General features: G+C 31.3%; 3 protein-coding genes across 5 annotated transcripts; 1 reads left to right on the top strand and 2 right to left on the bottom strand.

Moving 5' to 3' along the window:
* Nucleotides 1-1,571: 1,571 nt before the first annotated feature.
* Nucleotides 1,572-5,926, bottom strand: LOC113870299 (MLO-like protein 4). Its single transcript, XM_027506890.1, has 15 exons — nt 5,801-5,926; nt 5,651-5,708; nt 5,318-5,541; nt 5,016-5,132; nt 4,872-4,932; nt 4,658-4,761; nt 4,106-4,180; nt 3,681-3,766; nt 3,405-3,458; nt 3,243-3,279; nt 2,967-3,137; nt 2,843-2,878; nt 2,508-2,575; nt 2,353-2,413; nt 1,572-1,910 (listed from the first exon to the last, which is right to left on the bottom strand). The coding sequence occupies exons 1-15, from the start codon at nt 5,924-5,926 to the stop codon at nt 1,572-1,574; spliced, it is 1,617 nt and encodes a 538-aa protein (XP_027362691.1).
* Nucleotides 5,927-6,169: 243 nt separating this feature from the next.
* LOC113869115 (protein NUCLEAR FUSION DEFECTIVE 4-like) lies at nt 6,170-14,822 on the top strand. Of its 3 annotated transcripts, none has more exons than XM_027505265.1 (4): nt 6,170-6,203; nt 12,817-13,118; nt 13,314-14,149; nt 14,260-14,734. In XM_027505265.1, the coding sequence occupies exons 1-4, from the start codon at nt 6,170-6,172 to the stop codon at nt 14,732-14,734; spliced, it is 1,647 nt and encodes a 548-aa protein (XP_027361066.1). The 3 variants fall into 3 exon arrangements, with proteins under 3 accessions (XP_027361066.1, XP_027361065.1, XP_027361064.1); XM_027505264.1 differs by lacking the exon at nt 6,170-6,203 and adding an exon at nt 10,138-10,224 and having other exon boundaries at nt 12,809-13,118; XM_027505263.1 differs by lacking the exon at nt 6,170-6,203 and having other exon boundaries at nt 12,721-13,118; nt 14,260-14,822.
* LOC113869191 (rhodanese-like domain-containing protein 17) lies at nt 7,588-8,809 on the bottom strand. Its single transcript, XM_027505396.1, has 5 exons — nt 8,676-8,809; nt 8,506-8,585; nt 8,326-8,396; nt 8,153-8,206; nt 7,588-7,683 (listed from the first exon to the last, which is right to left on the bottom strand). The coding sequence occupies exons 1-5, from the start codon at nt 8,807-8,809 to the stop codon at nt 7,588-7,590; spliced, it is 435 nt and encodes a 144-aa protein (XP_027361197.1).
* Nucleotides 14,823-17,632: the final 2,810 nt, after the last annotated feature.

The following is a 17,632-nucleotide window of genomic DNA, read 5'->3' as shown; positions in this document are numbered from 1 at the left end:
TTAAATTTTAAATAATAATATTAATATTATTATGAAGTTATGAAATTAAAAATATTTGTTGTGCTATGATAATTTATTTAGTGTAAATACAATATTAAAAATATAAATATAAATCTCTTTTAATTTAATTCACTTGTAATATTTTTTTATTAGTATTTAATTAAGTAGTTAATTTATTTTTGTAATATTATTTTTGTATTTTTTAATTTGATATGTCGATGGCTGAAATTGTTTAAGTGGTTGTTTTATATTGAAATTGTAGTTATTTTACTAGTCTTGCTGACGGAGTGCTGCATAAAACTAGGATCTCTCACTTTTACTCACAGTCTATACCTCCCATAAAAAATTATTCTTATAACGAAAAAAAAGCATTATTTTTTAAAAATATATTAATATTTATATTTAATATTAAATAGCTTTTTTTTACGTTATAAATTTTTAAAATAATAAAATTATCTTGTAAAATGATATTTTTTCAGGAGAGAGCCAGGTGAAAAACGTTTCACAAACTCTGCCATATGGACCAATTAAAAATGTGTCGATCCTGCTCATGCTGACACCCATGTCAGCTAAACCAATGCTGACATCAAAGTTGTATCTAAGCCATTCAACACTATAAAGAATATCCACGTGTTAGGATCACAGTCATTAATTTTTTACACTTGTCATCCTTTCATTGGTGTTGGTATGTTGTTTGACGATATTTATAATTAAAAAAAGAAATATTTTATATCAACACTGCATCTTTCGTGCCTATAACACGTGACATTTCTCACCACACCCAATAAATTTGTTTTCCAATCACTCTATATGGAGAAACTGTCTCTCATTCACCCCATTCCAACAAAAAAGCCATGTTATATTATACGTCACTTTAAAATAATAAGGTAGAAGTTTGAATATTAATTTTATCATAATTTTTTATATAATTTTTGTGTGGGTTAATTTACTATTTACGTTTAAAAAACCTCACAAGATAACCATTAGTATTTAATTTTCTTTTTGTAAAAATTTAATATTTTTCAATAGGATATATAATTTTCTGTACAACTTACAAATTTTTTTTTCATTTTTCAGAAACCTCATTTTTATTCCTTTTAATGTTACAAATTTTAATTAGTTTTAATTCAGATTTTAGGTTTAGAAAAAAGAGAAAGTATTATTTTGCCAATGATAAACAAAATAAAATTGGGATAGGGTAAGGGTATATACCATAAAGTTTGCAATGCACTAAATAATATCTTTTTATCTCTCACCTTTTTTTTTTAGATTTTTTTTGTTTTTATTTATTTTTTATTTTTAAAAATTAAGATAATATTAATTTTTTTATTAACTTAAAATAAAAGATGCAATTAAAAGAGTATGACAAAATCAATTAACAACTTTAATAAAAACAAAAATATTAAATATATTCTTTAATTGCTATGTCAAAATTTTGAAGTGACATAAAAAGAAATCGAGAGTATATGAGATGAGAGGAAGTTATAAATAAGTATTCCAATTCAATTCATTTTATAAATAAGTATTCCAATTCAATTCATCACACTCTCCAGAACATGATCAAAGAAATCTCAAGAGAAAGGAGGGATAGAAGAATCATCATTTGCATTATGATGATGATCATCTTCATAACTTGGAAATGCTGCATTTCTTTGGGTCTCTGACACATCATCATTAAGATGATGATAGAGACAAATGTCTTTAGTCCCTGAGGAACTTCCTTTCTCAGTGATTTGGGAGTTTGATTTGTCCATTCCATATAGCAAAGAACCCAATGATGTTGTTGATGTAGGATTAAGTAGTGCATGAGAGGGACTTTGCCGGTCCTTCTCCTTCACTCTTCTCTGCCATTTAGAGAGTGATTTTCTTACATTTTCAGATATCACAGACTTCTTGAATCTTGATCCCATCTGCATTCACATAATCAAGATTTTTGAGAGGGACTAAGGGTGATTGAGTGCAATTGCACATGTGCTAGTGTGGGAGAGGAATATGCGTCAAACAACTCCCAAAAGCCTAAGGGCTTGCTTGTTTTAACGTTACAAGATCAATTCTCGTACTTTTTAATAAAATAACACACATTTTAATAAAAAATGTCTTGTTCAGATTAATTTTTAATCATAATTTAATCGCTTTAAATAGTTCAAAATCAATTCCTCTCAACTTTAAACGGAACATCTCATAAGTTGTTTGGTGCAAGCCCAATAAATGTTTAAACTACTTATAGGGGTACTGTACTGATATCATCTCAAGAAATATCAAGTTATTAAACTGCTCATAAACTGTTAGGTGGAGCGGTGAAGGCTCCAAAATGATTTTTATATCTCCAACAAAAAGAACAAGAAGCATGACCTGTGTGATGATAACATAGAGAGGGAACGTTATAAAGCTGCACCATACTTGGGAGATGACCCTGTGGCAACAAAAGGGTAAAAGTAGATATGATTTTGGAGGAACTGTTATTCAATTTAATTGGTAGAAATAGTAAGTCAGAAATTAATGAATACCCGAATGACAAGCGGATCACAATAAACGTTCGGTTGTTCATGAAGCATGAAGGATCTTTAATTTCCCACTGAACCCAAAATAAAAGGCAACATAAGTGTTAAGGTAATATGGTTAGTCCATAAACCAACCAACCGAGCAACTATATTTCTTCTAAACATAAAGTGATTATATTAACATTCACATTTCATTCAAAGATAATTATATATTATTTTTATACTCCAAAGTTTCTATATATGGCAGCAAGAAATGGTGTTGGAGAACTTGCAGACTTATGGTACAGTACAGATTGCCTAGTTTTAGGTACTGCAATATGAAAACAATGTCAGATTCTTACCAAGGACCATAAGAATGTTGACATTTCAAATGCATTCTGCAAGATAACAAAAGGGAAAAGGAAATTAAAGAAGTGTATCAGCAATGAAAAACAAAAATGGGAAAAAAAAGCTAACGATACATACCAAGAAGGATATCAATTGTATTAACCGTAACAGAAGCCTTGGCTTTCCAAACCAAAAGAGCTCATCTCTTAAGTTAAATGAATGATGTTTCATGTATGGGCATCGGTCCATTATTTCAACAGCCAACTTTACCACTACTCGATGCAATTTAGTACCAATTATGAGGATCAACTAAATTGTATGCCAATACAAGAAAAGTAGAAAACCATTATGAAGTGTAACTAGTAGTAGTAGATGGAAAGTGAAAAAGGCATAGTAAACTTTACCAGGACTTACCATTGCTGGAACGAAGGAAAGCCAAAAGTAAAAGTTGCTTCCTGAATGAAAATTGTGGAGTCAAGTTTCACATTCGGTTCACCAAGTAAACACATTTGATTTACTCAAGTTGCTTAAGCTCACATCTGAACAACATGCTTGTAAGCTAAAATTTACAGCAACTTACCGTGAAAATTTAGAAAAATACAGCATATGGCATATATCCAGAGAGGCACACTGTAAAACAAGTCCAGATGAAGCTATCAAATTTATTTTCAAAAACCGGAACAGAAAGTAACACAAGAATGAAAAGGTTTTAAAATATAATTCATCATAAAAACATATTCCTCTATTCAATTACGCTAGCAGTTGTAAAAATCTAATTGGTATTACAGTGACGAATTTAATATAATAAAGAAAGAAAGCCACCAAATTCATCTGAATAAAAAGAAACAGTACCTAACACCAACTATGTCACGAAATTCCTCGTCCATACTTCGGAGCATGTAGTTGTGGAAATCGTACGTTAGAGGAAGTTCATGATTCTATAGAACACCAGAACAAAAAAGAAAAGGCAGAAATATTAGCTGGCAAAATTAATTTGCCTTCTTCACTTCCACATTCCTTTTGTAAAATGAGAAAGCAGGGGAAAAAAGGTAATACTTTTGCACTATAATCTCATGAATTTTCCTCTCTATATTTTCAGTTTGATGAGATTGTATAAGAAGCTATAACATATAATACGATAAGGAAATTCAATATCTCCAATAACTAATTTCCTCATCAACTTGGTGCCATTCAGTTTAAAACTAAGGACTATCTACACTCTTTTTTTTTTCATTTGATGGAAGTTACTGTTATACTATGAAAAAAAAAATACTCACAGTAATGAAGCCTAAGCGCAGTGCCATATAATCAGCTCGGTGGATAGAACTCCAGAATTGGCGGCTGAAACATAGCTGTGATATACGTTCATTAGTATTCTAAGAAGACAGGGAAAATGAGACTACAAGTGTCAAAAATATTTAAATGAAGAAAAAGCATTTCCATTTTTCTTTAAGAAACATGCTGCATTTAAAAGGCTTATCCAGGAGAGTAAATTACTGAAACTGGCAAGCACACAGTACGTTGGCACGCTTCTCTTAATGGAAATAATCCTTACAGAACAAGTTAGGGGGGAAGAAATATTTATTCAGCATTAACCATAGTTTATTAACTACAATTTTATCCAAAGGAAAAGTACATTTGGATTGATTTGTTCCTTTGGAAATATGAAACATCATATGTGTAATATCAATCCATTCCATAATTTTTAAGTTCCAACAATGAAATAACAACATGTAGAAATAAACCATGAGTAGATACAATATTTGAGGCATTGTCAAAGATCTTATGCCTAATAAGAATATGACAACAAAAATGACTGCATAGAATACCAGCCAAACAAGAATTTTGTGATGACTCCAAGGGTGGGATGTGCGGTGAAAGATGAAAGTACCAAGCCGCCTCAGTTTCATGCTTGATGTACTTTGTGAAGTATCTAAACTAAGACAATTTGATAAAAAAGGACTATTATTTAGAGATCAAAATTAATGTATTGCAAAATAATCGTTAACTCATTGTAGTTATCAGATACTTAGAAGTCCGAACCTTGTAAGCTTTGTACAGCCATAGTCTTTGCTTCATTTTCCCATGTTCTCCAGCTATATATCTGAATAAACCTCTAAAATTAGTGTCTGTTGTCTAACCACCAAAATTAGAATAGGAAGAAAGTTTGATCATGACTACTGTAACCTTGATAATAGCCAGGGCAACAGTAACAAAGCTGTAGGAAACATGGGTGATTCCAAGAACAAACACAAAGCGATGAAGCTGCTCAAGGCTTTCATAAGAAGCCAATGATTCATGACCCTGTGAAGCAAGTGACCAGTTTCAGTGAAATGTATACCTTTGAAGTCTATTGTAGAATTGAACTACTGATCAGAATGGAATCACCGAGAATGAGTAGTTTGCAAACAATACCGACCAAAGGCTAAAGCATAGCAAATCTACAACTGGAACATCATAAATGTGAGCTGAAATAGATAGGAAACTACCTCAGGACAAAAATTGTGGAGGCCATTGTTCACTTGCTCTTTGGGAACTGTTTTATTTAAATATTCTAAATTCGACCATAAAATACGTTTCACTGTTCCAGAATTCTTTTCCATTGCACACGGAAAAAATCTACTGCTTAATACCGATGACTTAACACAAATCTTTGCCACAAAAAGAATCCAATGACCCATCAGCAATGACAGAAGTCCAAAAAGCATTAGTTCTGCAAATATACAAAATTTTTATAATAGTAAGTTGTACTCGTCCAAACATATATAACAATATAACACAAAAGTGCTAATTGAACCCGTTTGGTATTCCCTAGTCCCTACCTTCTTTGATCTTTTCCAGAGCAGAAAGCAGAGATTTTCTCTTAGTTTTGTCCAACCACTGTGACATTTTTCAATGCAAAAGAAACCTATGAATGTGAGAAATTCAAAGGAGCGAAACAAAAGAATAATATATATACTTATGTTATGTACCTTAACCAATTTTTTTAACGTGCCTTGAAACAAGAAACTAAGAAAAACCAAAAGAGTGATGACAGTGGCGACAGCCCAAGTGGGGGTTTCAGCCAAGGATCTTCCTCCTCCATTTTCTTCACCCATGTCAGAATCGGTCCTCAAAAGAAACACACGGTGTCATGGAAATGATGTGCTTCTCAGTGACTTATAATGGTTGTCATAAGAGAAGAACAAATAAGGCTATTATTGTATGTATGGTCTGTTCAAGGTAGAACATAGTTAGACATTAATATAGTTGGTGATGGCTTTGGTGTGGCAAAATTTGAGACCATGTCCTCAGAAAATTAATAAGCACATGCATCTGTTGCCACGAACCAGTTTGGAATAATGGTCCCATTAACTGATCTCCCAACTCTCTCTAGTTCGGTTAACTAGTCATTTCAAGTTGGATCTGTCGCATAGCCACCGTTGAAGAACATTATGGAATGGTCACTGATTCACCAATACACATGCACAGATCCTACATGGGCTTAAGCTACTTTGGACCAGGGGAAATAAGTGGAAAATAAAAAAATGGTTTAATTATATTTTTAGAGTGTGTTCGAATAATTGCTTGTTTAAATATTTATTTAATAAGCTCTTTTTAAAATGATAACATATCTTAAATTAACGATAACATTTATTAAAATAAGTTTAAAATAATTATTTTAATAAATTATATCAAGAATTTTATTAAAATAAGCTTAAAATAATTTTTGTAAGAGTCATTTTTTTTAATAAGTAATTTATAAGCTCTTTCAAATAAGCATTTAGTTTATATTTATTTTTTATAATTTTTTAATTATTCAAATTAAATATTTTACTCAAAAATTTTATCTAATAATTAACAAAATACAACTAAGATGCAATTTATTGTTGATTCATATAAATTTAAAAAAAAACATAAAATAATTATATTTATATATATTTATTTATTTATTTAAATAATTTATATAGTTTATTAATTTATATAAATTAATAATATGTCACATTTTATTATATTTTCATTAATTATTTAATGAAGTTTAAAATAAAGAGCGTAATTAAAAAATTAAAGATATTAAATACAGAGCATTAAAACTAAAGAAATTACAATCTTACATAAATGAAAATAAAGAAGCTAAAATACAATTAAAATTAAATAAATAGTTTTTGTCAAAAAAAAATGAAAAGGGATTATTCCCAACTAACCATGATACATCACACATATCTGTATCCGCGTGTAAATCCTATATATACCATTTTCATTTCGATTCAGGAACAGTTGGGCCCCATAAACCAAAATCACTAAATCTTGCCCCTGCTTTTCATCACGCGGCAGCGACTGGTGTTATATATTCGTCAACTGTGTTACGTCATTCTAATTCCCAAATACTGCAAAAAAAACTTGAGCAAATTGCTTAAGGTACTGAATCCTTTTTCATGTTAGAACGTGATTAATATAAGTAGAATTTATGATAAGATTAAAAGGTAAACTTAATGATATATATCACAATTGATCAGGGAATAATGGACTAGCGCTAAATACATTTATTTATATATATCTTAGAAAGGAAAATGGTGGATACAGATTTTTGTTGCTTTGCCTTAGTTTTCAACAAATGTATAGAAATATCCTACATGTGCAAATACAATTGGAAAAATAGCCACCCTGTTTAAAATAGTGTGTTTAAGAAGTAGGAACAATGAGCTCTCTGAAGTTGATAGATATGTCATCTCCATCAAGAAAGCATTCAGAAGGAAAGATGAATGATTCTATCTGTAACTTATAGCTCCTCTTTAGGTAATAGGGTCTTCACTGGCAACTTGTTTTTAACCCAGCCCATATAACCTCCTCCCATGTCATTCACATTCTTAAAACCCTGCCAGTTCAAATCAAACCAATACAAGTTAGCCTTTTCATCCGTTGTTTACATAGCAAACCAAAAGAAGTAAAGGAAAGCGTAACAAGCTACATCACATGAACTATATGCTATATATATGAATTTTATACAAAATTGAGATAAATAAGTATGCATAGGGGTAGGATTTTCATACCCAAATGCCAATTCAAATCAAACTAATACGAGTTAGCCTTCTCATCCATTGGCACATAGCAAACCAAAAGAAGTAGAGGAAAACATAATAAGCTACATTACATTAACTATGCTACAGTCATGTTAGATCTTTCATAGCATCTGCTATATATATGAATTAAGAATAAATTGAGATAAATAAGTATGCATAGGGGTAGCATTTTCATGTCCAAACGTCATATGGTTTTGATTAAATGAGGGATTGAGATTCGGTTCAATATCTTGAATATTTTGAAGTTGACATGAATTAACTTACATCAGCTAGAAGATCAGTAGTTGCATACAGAGATCTCACCCCACTTTGACAACCCTGCAACACAGATTTCACACAAGAGGTAAGAAATTTTGCCTTTAACTAGCACGAACCAGTTTAAATTGTACTTTGTATTTTGAAGGGAGAAAAAAATGACTAAGAAAAAAGATAGTTACCACAATGAGGTGATCTTCTTTGTTGCAAGCCGATGAAACCTCCTTAAGAAAGTTCGGGTTCTTCACCCTGCCTAATCTCCAAAATCACATTCATCTTAGAATATGTTATCCTAAATTGCTAACATATTGATAAAACTAAATAGACATGTATCCGAAACTAGTTATTATTTTCTCTCTTACCCTTTGGTGTATCCAACATGTATGGAATGTTAAGGACATTAACTGCATCCACATGCCCCTTCTCGAACTCTTCCACCGTCCTATTATTAACCAAAAGATTTAAGTTCTGTTTAGGAGAAACAAACCTTATTAAACATTAAAAACCCAGTAATACACACATGATGACTTACCTAACATCAAGATAAACTGAGCCAGTGTGAATGAGAGCCTTGGCTGCGTTTACATCAATTGTGACAACCTTTGCTCCTGAGCTACACAAGACAAAAAGAAGAACAAGAAGAAGCGCCGACCAACGAGGAAACATGGTCATATGGTATGATTATGGGTAAGCCTAATTGCAAATGGTAACATGGCCATATGCTATAATTATATTTATGTGTAAGTAGCAAATGGATTTGGGTGGTGGAATTTTATATGTCTGGGTGCTGTGTTGCTTGGTTTAAGTAGTCAATTTTGAAGTTGATGTTGCCAAAAAGGGTTGAATAAAGATGTAAGGAAAATTAATATGCTACTTTTATTGAACCGCTAATGGTTTTTATGGTACACTGCTTCAGCAGCTGTTTCCAACCAGACGCTTTCCTTTTGGGTTCCGGGGAGGGGAGGGTCCACTTTCTTTATTTACACTTACTTTAACAATACCATTATCTTATGAGAACACTGAGCAACAAATTCTATTACCTATCATGAAGATTAAAATATAAAAGATATATAATATTTTAAAAGCCTTTTTTAACACGTGTTTAAGAATTTATAGATAATAGTTTCTTAATTAAATTATTATAAATTAATATATTAATAATATAAAATATTGTAATTTTTAATAAGTATATATTATTTATTATTTTTTTAGTATCTATTCTTGAATGTATATTAAAAAATATTTTTTTAAAAGTGTGTAACTTTTAAAATTGATCATATTATTTTAATTAGTTTTTAATTTACTTTTATTATATAAAAATAACATTTTCATTTTCATTTTCTAATATCTTTCATAACAAATAGATAAATGAAAAGATAAAAATAAATTGATAATGTAAGAAATAAAAAATAAATCAGAAATTAGTGTCGTAAAATTCAAAGAGAAATATCATTACATTTTATTTCCGATTCTAATTAATATTGACTACTTTAAATTATACAACCATCACTCTTACTTGTTGATTTTTACACCTCACCCTTTATTACACTCTTTCTTTCTGATTATATAAACAAATAAAATTGTCACATCTGTTCTATCTCACTTTTCACTTAATTTTGTCTACGCTATTAAATAAAGAGAAAGAAAATAAAAATAAAAATGTGATACAAATATTGAAAGTTTAAAACAAAATTAAAAAATTACATTACAAGTAAAAAGCAAAAAGATGAAAAACAAAAGGTATAATAACAGGCTCAGTTGCTTCATTGAAAAACTTGATAATTGGGACAAAACGTGCTTGCAGCAGCTGAAGGACTTGCATGCAAAACAAAAAGTGTTGAAAGGGTGGGACAACATAGGTTCCTTCCACTTATATTGTTGATTACTCATATTTTGCTGCTCTCTATTTACCATACACATAAGATACGCCAATTTTGTCACTTTCCCTTCTTTTTTCATGATATATTTAGCACACATTCATTTGAGAATGAAAAAAAAGAAGAATAAGAGGCACGGGGCAGAACAAGAACACAGAGAAAGAAGGAACGAAGTTGTCTTGTTTCTCTGATGCCACAAATGATGTAAGATTTTCGTTCTTCTTTCCTATGGATTTTCACTTTTTACATTTGCATTGTGCATGTGAAATTCATGTTATGCCATTTCAAATTTCCTCTGCAACAATAATAAAAAAGAAAGCCCCTCACCATTTTCCACCTCCTCGTTCTCCTGCGAAACCACCATCTTTAACCTCTTCCATCACAGCACCAACCCCTTTTCACCCATAACCAGCTACATGGACGAATCAAACCTGCAACCTCAACCGCAAGTTTTTCTTTGTAGTTAAAAATAGATGCAGGTTCAGTTTTTGAAAAATGAAAAAAGAAAAGAAGAAGAAGTATGATTTCATTTATTTTCGAACTATTGGAAAAAACAAAGAGTGAATAAATAAACAATTCACAAGTAATGAATAAAATTAAGCAAGTAAATTAGAAGTCAGGTTGGGAACAATAAACAATCTTAAAATAGTTTTATATTCAAAAATAAAAAATGACAGAATATAAAATACTATTATCTTATTTAGGTCATTTGACTTATTATTTGATTATGTTTATTTCGATTTTCTGATTTCCTAATATGAGTTTCTTCTTTATATTTGTATAATTTTTTTATACTAACTAATTAATATTTTATTGTAGAAAATTCTCTTTGTTTAATAAATTTGTTCCATCAAATAAAAAAATTAAAAGAGACCAATTCAATTTTATTTTGATTAAAAAATTAATTATGATATCATAATTTATTCATTCTTTGATCTCTCAAATTTCACTTTAGTCATCCTATTTTTTCATATAAATTTCCATGTTCATTAAGATTTTAAAAAAGAAATAATTAAATAAGCTGCAACAATTTGATAATCCAAATGTTTAAATACAAACTTCTATATCTATATAATTATAAATATAAATAAATTAATTTAGCTGTGACAATTATTTCTTCTATAATTTCTAGAGGGCCAGTGAATTATAACGACTTAATATTATGATATTTTTGTCTTTAATTTTGCAAAAAGGTCAAATTCAATTTCATTTTAAAAAGGATTGTTTTAATTATAAGCTATAATAAATTCAATTTTAAAATTAAGATAATTATCAAATATCGAAATATATAAATGATAACAATCCCGATTATACTTAACAAAAGGAAATTGAAAATGCCAAGTATATTTGATAATTATCTTACTTGTAAAATTTCAGCTTTATAGTTGATTTTAAGATTCAAAAAATTAAGTCAAACATTGCCTATGAGCATATGAGTTTCTCTCTGCTCATAAATTTGTACAACTTAAAATAATTTAATTATTTTATCAGTTAAAAAAACTTTATTTTAAAATTTGCTTTTAATCCGATAAAAAAAGTTTAAAAAAAGTTTTAAAAAAATATTATGGATTTTTGTAATAATTCTTCAAAGCAAATTTTAATTTTACGGAGTTCATCATCATACGTTACAGAAGTTATGTATTTTTTCAGTGACTAAAATGGAGAACTATAGGCACCTTCCTTCATGTTTTGATGGCGGAATTGTGTGTGCCCCTCACAAACTCATGTCTGGTTCGTTCTGTTCAACTTACCATATCATATAATACAATTGTCCTCTAAATTTACCAATCAACAAACCTATCTTTTTCAGTTCCCCCAAAGGGTCCACTGTTACCTTTCACTCTGTTTTTTCAATAATGCAGTTTTAAATTCGATTTAATCCAACGTTGAAAGAAATTTTGACGTTGCAATGAGTTGTAATTTGTACCTTGTTTGATGACTCCGCGTAAGAGACCTTTTGTTCTGTAACGAGTTAAAAATTCCAGATCAGAGCCAACGACTAAATTTACTAAATTAGAGCCAACTTTATTAAATGGTTCATTGCGAGATCTCAAAAATTAATTTGCAATGCCATTATGAAACAAAGCAAATTTAATTAATTGTAAGTAGTTCTATAAACGTTGTGTGAACCTTGAAACATGTTCTGACTTTAATAAGCTTTCCTAAACTTACATTCATGTAATAAAATCATCATTTGATTTTCTATTATTTTATACCATTTATTGTTTCAACTTGCACTTTTGGTATCACAATTCATAAACAATTTAGATAGTTCATCTTTCCTCTCAATGTTGACATAATAATCATTTCTTCTAACCTGAACTAATTAAATTCTAAACCTAGGCTTAATCGGAGCTGTGTAGTATTTAATTTGAAAATTTGCAAATTAATAATACTAATAATAATAATAAGTGGGCATTTGCCATACCTCACACGGAATAGTAAAACCGTGTTCTAACAAGGACTTGTGACAAGCAATTGGAGTAATAATAGCAATACTGCCGCCTATCCCCATCAACTCACTCCTAAAAATATATATATTTGACTGAAATAATATTTGACATTCACAATAATGGAATAACACTCTCTCACATAATAATAATCTATCTTCTATGAAATGAGTCCAGAACCTAATGCATGAAGAAAGTGAACCTATAAATAACAAATGACTGGCACCATTGAATAGCCAAATTCAAAGCAAAAGCAAGCATACATAGTTTTCAACATCTCTTGATCTTAAAAGTTGTTCTTCGTTTCTTGTTGTAATCATTATGTTGTTATTCCCTAGGTTTGCAGCAGGTGGAAAATGGCTAGGATTTGTCACAGCCATATGGGTTCAAGCAATCTGCGGAAACAACTATACTTTTGCCAATTATTCTGATGTATTGAAGAGTCTTATGGCTCTAAGCCAGATGCAGCTCAATAACCTCTCTGTTGCTAAAGATGTTGGCAAGGCTTTTGGTGTTTTATCTGGTCTTGCTTCTGATCGTTGGCCAACCTCAGTTATACTCATGATCGGAGCCATCATGGGACTCATAGGCTATGGAGTTCAATGGCTTGTTGTTAGCCAGAGAATCAGTCCACTCCCCTATTGGCTGGTAAACATATATAGCTTTCTTTATATCATAGTAGAATATTCATTAATCATTATTCAGTTTAATGTTATTCCAATGAATCTAACTTTAAGCCCCAAGTCAACGATATAGATGAATAAAGCAACTTTCAATGTCAAATTCAATTTGTTTTATTGCTTCATAGTCTTGAAATGGAATGGTTTTTGAATTGTGTTGCAGATGTGTGTCTTCTTGTGTATGGGAGGGAACAGCACAACCTGGATGAACACAGCAGTGCTTGTGACTTGTATGAGGAATTTTCCACAAAATCGTGGTCCAATTTCTGGTATTCTAAAGGGTTATGTGGGACTAAGCACAGCAATCTTTACAGATATATGCACTGCTTTGTTTTCCTCTGACCCCTCTAAGTTTCTGCTAATGCTTACCATTGTTCCTGCTGTCATTTGCCTTATTGCTGCTCTTTTTCTTCAAGAAAGCCCACCAGCTTCTACTTCTGCTGAAGAGAAGCAAGAAACCCAATTCTTCAATATATTCAACTTGATTGCAGTCACAGTAGCTTTGTACCTCTTGGCCTTTGACATATCTGGTCCTCATGGCCATGTTCTTTCCTCGGTTTTCACAGCAGGACTTCTTATTCTATTAGCCATGCCACTTCTTGTTCCTCTGTACTCGGTCATCTTCAAATCAAGTCCTAATCTTGACCAAGAAAACCAGATTCATGAACCATTGCTTGCCCAAAAAGTTTCAATAGTAAAGGAAGAGAGGCAGGGCCATGAAGTAAGTCGAGGCACCAAGGTGGAGGAAGTTGAAATGAAACGAAAACCCATGATAGGCGAGGAGCATACCATCATTGAAATGGTAAAAACTGTTGATTTTTGGGTATTGTTCGTGTCATTTCTTTTTGGTGTGGGAACAGGATTGTGTGTGATGAATAACATGGGGCAGATGGGACTAGCACTCGGTTACCATGATGTTTCTATATTCATTTCCTTCATTAGTATATGGGGCTTCTTTGGACGCATCATTTCTGGCTCACTCTCAGAATACTACATCAGGTCTGTTCACCATCTTCAATTCTCAATTACATAACATGACTCATTTTGTTATAACAAATGGGATTTCTCTAAATGCGCTAACTCATTGACATTGAATGTTATTATTGCAGAAAATCAGGCATGCCAAGGCTAGTTGGGAATGCTGCTTCTCAAATTCTGATGGCTCTGGGTTACATTACAATGGCTTTGGCCTTGCCGGGGTCACTCTACATCGGTTCAATGTTAGTGGGAATATGTTATGGGGTGCGTCTTACTATATCACCAGCAGCAGCTTCAGAGTTATTTGGTCTCAAATACTATGGTTTATTGTACAACATTCTCATTCTCAACTTTCCTATTGGTTCCTTCCTTTTTTCTGGTCTCATTGCCGGTTACCTTTATGATATTGAAGCCACTAGTGTGCCTGGAGGGGGAAACACTTGCATTGGAGCACATTGTTTCATGCTTGTGTATGTGATTATGGCCTTTGCTTGTGTCCTGGGATGTGGATTGGACTGGCTGCTAGCAGTTAGAACAAAGAAGATCTATTACAAGATCCACTTAGATAGAAGTTGTGTCAATTCCTCTAGTTCAACACTCAGATGATACTCCATTTTTTTTAAGTTCGTAGGCCTACGAAATTTTTTGGGTAGATTTTAGGCTAGAAGATTATTGCCATTATCTGTGAATTGAAGTAGCCTTGAATTGGAAAAATGTAATGTTTGTTTATAAATTGTTCTTCAGATGTGGTTCAGTTGTTAATAAACTGTTTGTTAATAAATTGTTTCATGTTAAAAGATGATGATTGCCAATATCTGTTAATTGTGAAGTGCCCTCGAATTGGAAAAATGTAATGTTTGTGAATAGATTATTCTGCAGATGTGGATAAGTAGACATACTTGGCTATCTTCTAAATTTATAAAAAGAATATGAAATATTAATTTTACTAAAAGCGATCATATTTTTAGTTTAGTTTAAACATTCAACTTAGAGTACTATGTTATAGAATTCAATTTAATTGTGATTTACTGTCGATGTAATTTTTTAAACAATATCATTTTTAACCTTGAGAAAGAAAGTTAGAAGGGAAAATCCGAACCAACGAGACAGAAATTCTATCGTCACACATCTCTTCCAAATCCAGGTAGGTTTTTTCGCTTGCTTTGCGCTTTGATCAAATTCCTAAAATTTGGAGGGAGGAGGGCAAGTGAATTATATTTCTATTTTCACATTATGGTTTGTGACATTTGTTTTCTTATTTTGAAGTGAACTTTACATTTGTTCGATTCATTCTAATTACAAGCTCTAAAATATTATTTTCTTTTAGAATAAGACTGTTTGGTAAACACGTTTTTGAGAAAATTTCTCTTTAAAGGTTCTTTTACATATTAAAACAAATTGATATAAAACAGTGCTGTGACTATGATTGATATTGAGATCAATGATATTTTCATTTTTTGAGAAAATTACATGATGGCGACATTAAAAAGAATATATCATTTTGTATAAGTTCTTTTATTTCTTGAAAACAATAACTCCAACATACGCTACTTGTTTTTGTTGGGCTCAAACAACCACAGTGCCCAAGAGAGGGTTTCTTTTACCCCAAAAAAAATGCATAGGGGCTGGACTGAATGAATGAATGGGATCATTCTCACATGTTCATTCTTTGCAAGGAAAAATATTGTCTCTGAAGTTCAACGCTGTATTTGTAAAACCATTTCTTGAATGAAGTGGTGACATTTGAAGAATTTTTATGTAGGCATTGCGGTCTCACACTCTTGTATGTGTTTATGGTTTAATATTTCTCACTTCGTTTTTAGTATATAGTCTTTTACCTATCACCCTTACCCTTTGTGTTGTGTAATTCCTATTCGTATTTTAATTTGTAATGGTTTTTCGCATTTCCACAATGCTCAAATAAAAAAAAAAGACGGTAATCTAGAAAATCTTCTGTGCATTTCGTAGTGAAATAATGGAAAATGTCATCTCATGCCAAGAACATTTATTTGACAATGCAACAAATATGAGGGCTAGACAAGAGTTCCACGTGAGATGGTAACCATTACCCTTTCTTGTGAATATTTTTTTAAGAAAATCATGCCATGGTTAACAAATGAGGTGCTATATTTATTTCTAGCATCAGTTTCAATTTTGAGAGTTGGATATCTCCAGATATTTAAATTTATTCCCCATTGAACATTCACTTGTGCCTATTACGTAATAATATATTCACATGGGGCTTGACTTGCTTTTTTCTGGTCTTTATACTATATTTTTTTCTATATCCACAAATTGATCAATTCTTTGATAGTAGTATCACTTTACGGAACTCCAGTTTTCATTTGAGGATTTGCTTGCATTGTCATTCCCTTATCAAAAACAGGTTCATCTCATGGTCTTTTTTCTTTTTTTTTTGGTCAATTTAAAGTCGTAAAAGAGGCAATTCATTGCCTTTTTTTTTCTCTTTATGGGGGGATCTTAGGTTGCTGAAGGAAATGGCTTGCATGTATTGTCAATGGTAAACTTTAGGACTCCTGGCCCAGTTTAGAGAATGACCCCTTTTTCGATCGGAATTACCCTCATTGGCCTCTATCCCTTGTTGATTGAATCTTATTATTAGACAACAGATCACATAATAGATTTATATCCAGACACAGGAAATTAAGGATCAAGTACAAACATTTCTAATTGAACAATTCTATTTCTGTTACAATTTCTACGACACTCTTTCACAACAATTTTTTCTGTCTTTCTTCCTTATATCACTCATTCTATCCCATGTTTCTATCTCTTCTCTTCCTATCTATCTCCCCTTATTGTAAAAATTATTGTGAGAACAACATTATTCTTACAAATTTCAAATCATCCTTGCATATAATGTATCTATTGTTTGGAGTCACATCGTTGGTGGATAGTACTATTCTCATTTTACGTCATCCATGCTACTCAAATGAATATGAAGCTAATTACTATGAGGGATGACCTTAATTGGATGAAGATATAAATTTCGGATCCAAAAGTACCTCAAGATTAAAAAAAAAAAAAAACATTTTTAATCCACTTGGCCTTTGCATCCAAGAAAAGTAACGGGAAAGTAGAAGTTCCTTGTATTTGGTAGATGACAGTAGTTAGCACCTAGTAATCATAAAATTCTATGAATATTGTTGCCTTCGTATTACGAAATGATAAAAAAAAATTGATGGCTTAGGTAAATCATTTACCTGTATATCTTTGTTATAAGGGGAGAGGGTTTTGGATTTGCAATTGGATTTTGCATTCAAACTTTGACAGAAAAAAGCTTACTTATCTTGATAGTTGTCCATGAGTAAATAAAGCAAATTTACTAGTGGGATGAAGCTAAACGGTGTCAAAAGCTAGCAGGTCTATTGGCTCTATTAAACTAAAATTAATCCAAGTGGAAGATTGATGCTTGCTTTTATCTCTTGTACGTTACAGCAATGGGATGTGCTTTGTCATTCAGTGAGATTATGTATACATGGA

Source organism: Abrus precatorius, unplaced genomic scaffold (genome assembly GCF_003935025.1).
Source record: "Abrus precatorius isolate BTA unplaced genomic scaffold, Abrus_2018 Scaffold6, whole genome shotgun sequence".
NCBI classification, from domain to species: Eukaryota; Viridiplantae; Streptophyta; class Magnoliopsida; order Fabales; family Fabaceae; genus Abrus; species Abrus precatorius.
The sequence above is the reverse complement of the archived record's forward strand: the minus strand, read 5'-3'. Positions and strand labels throughout refer to the sequence as shown.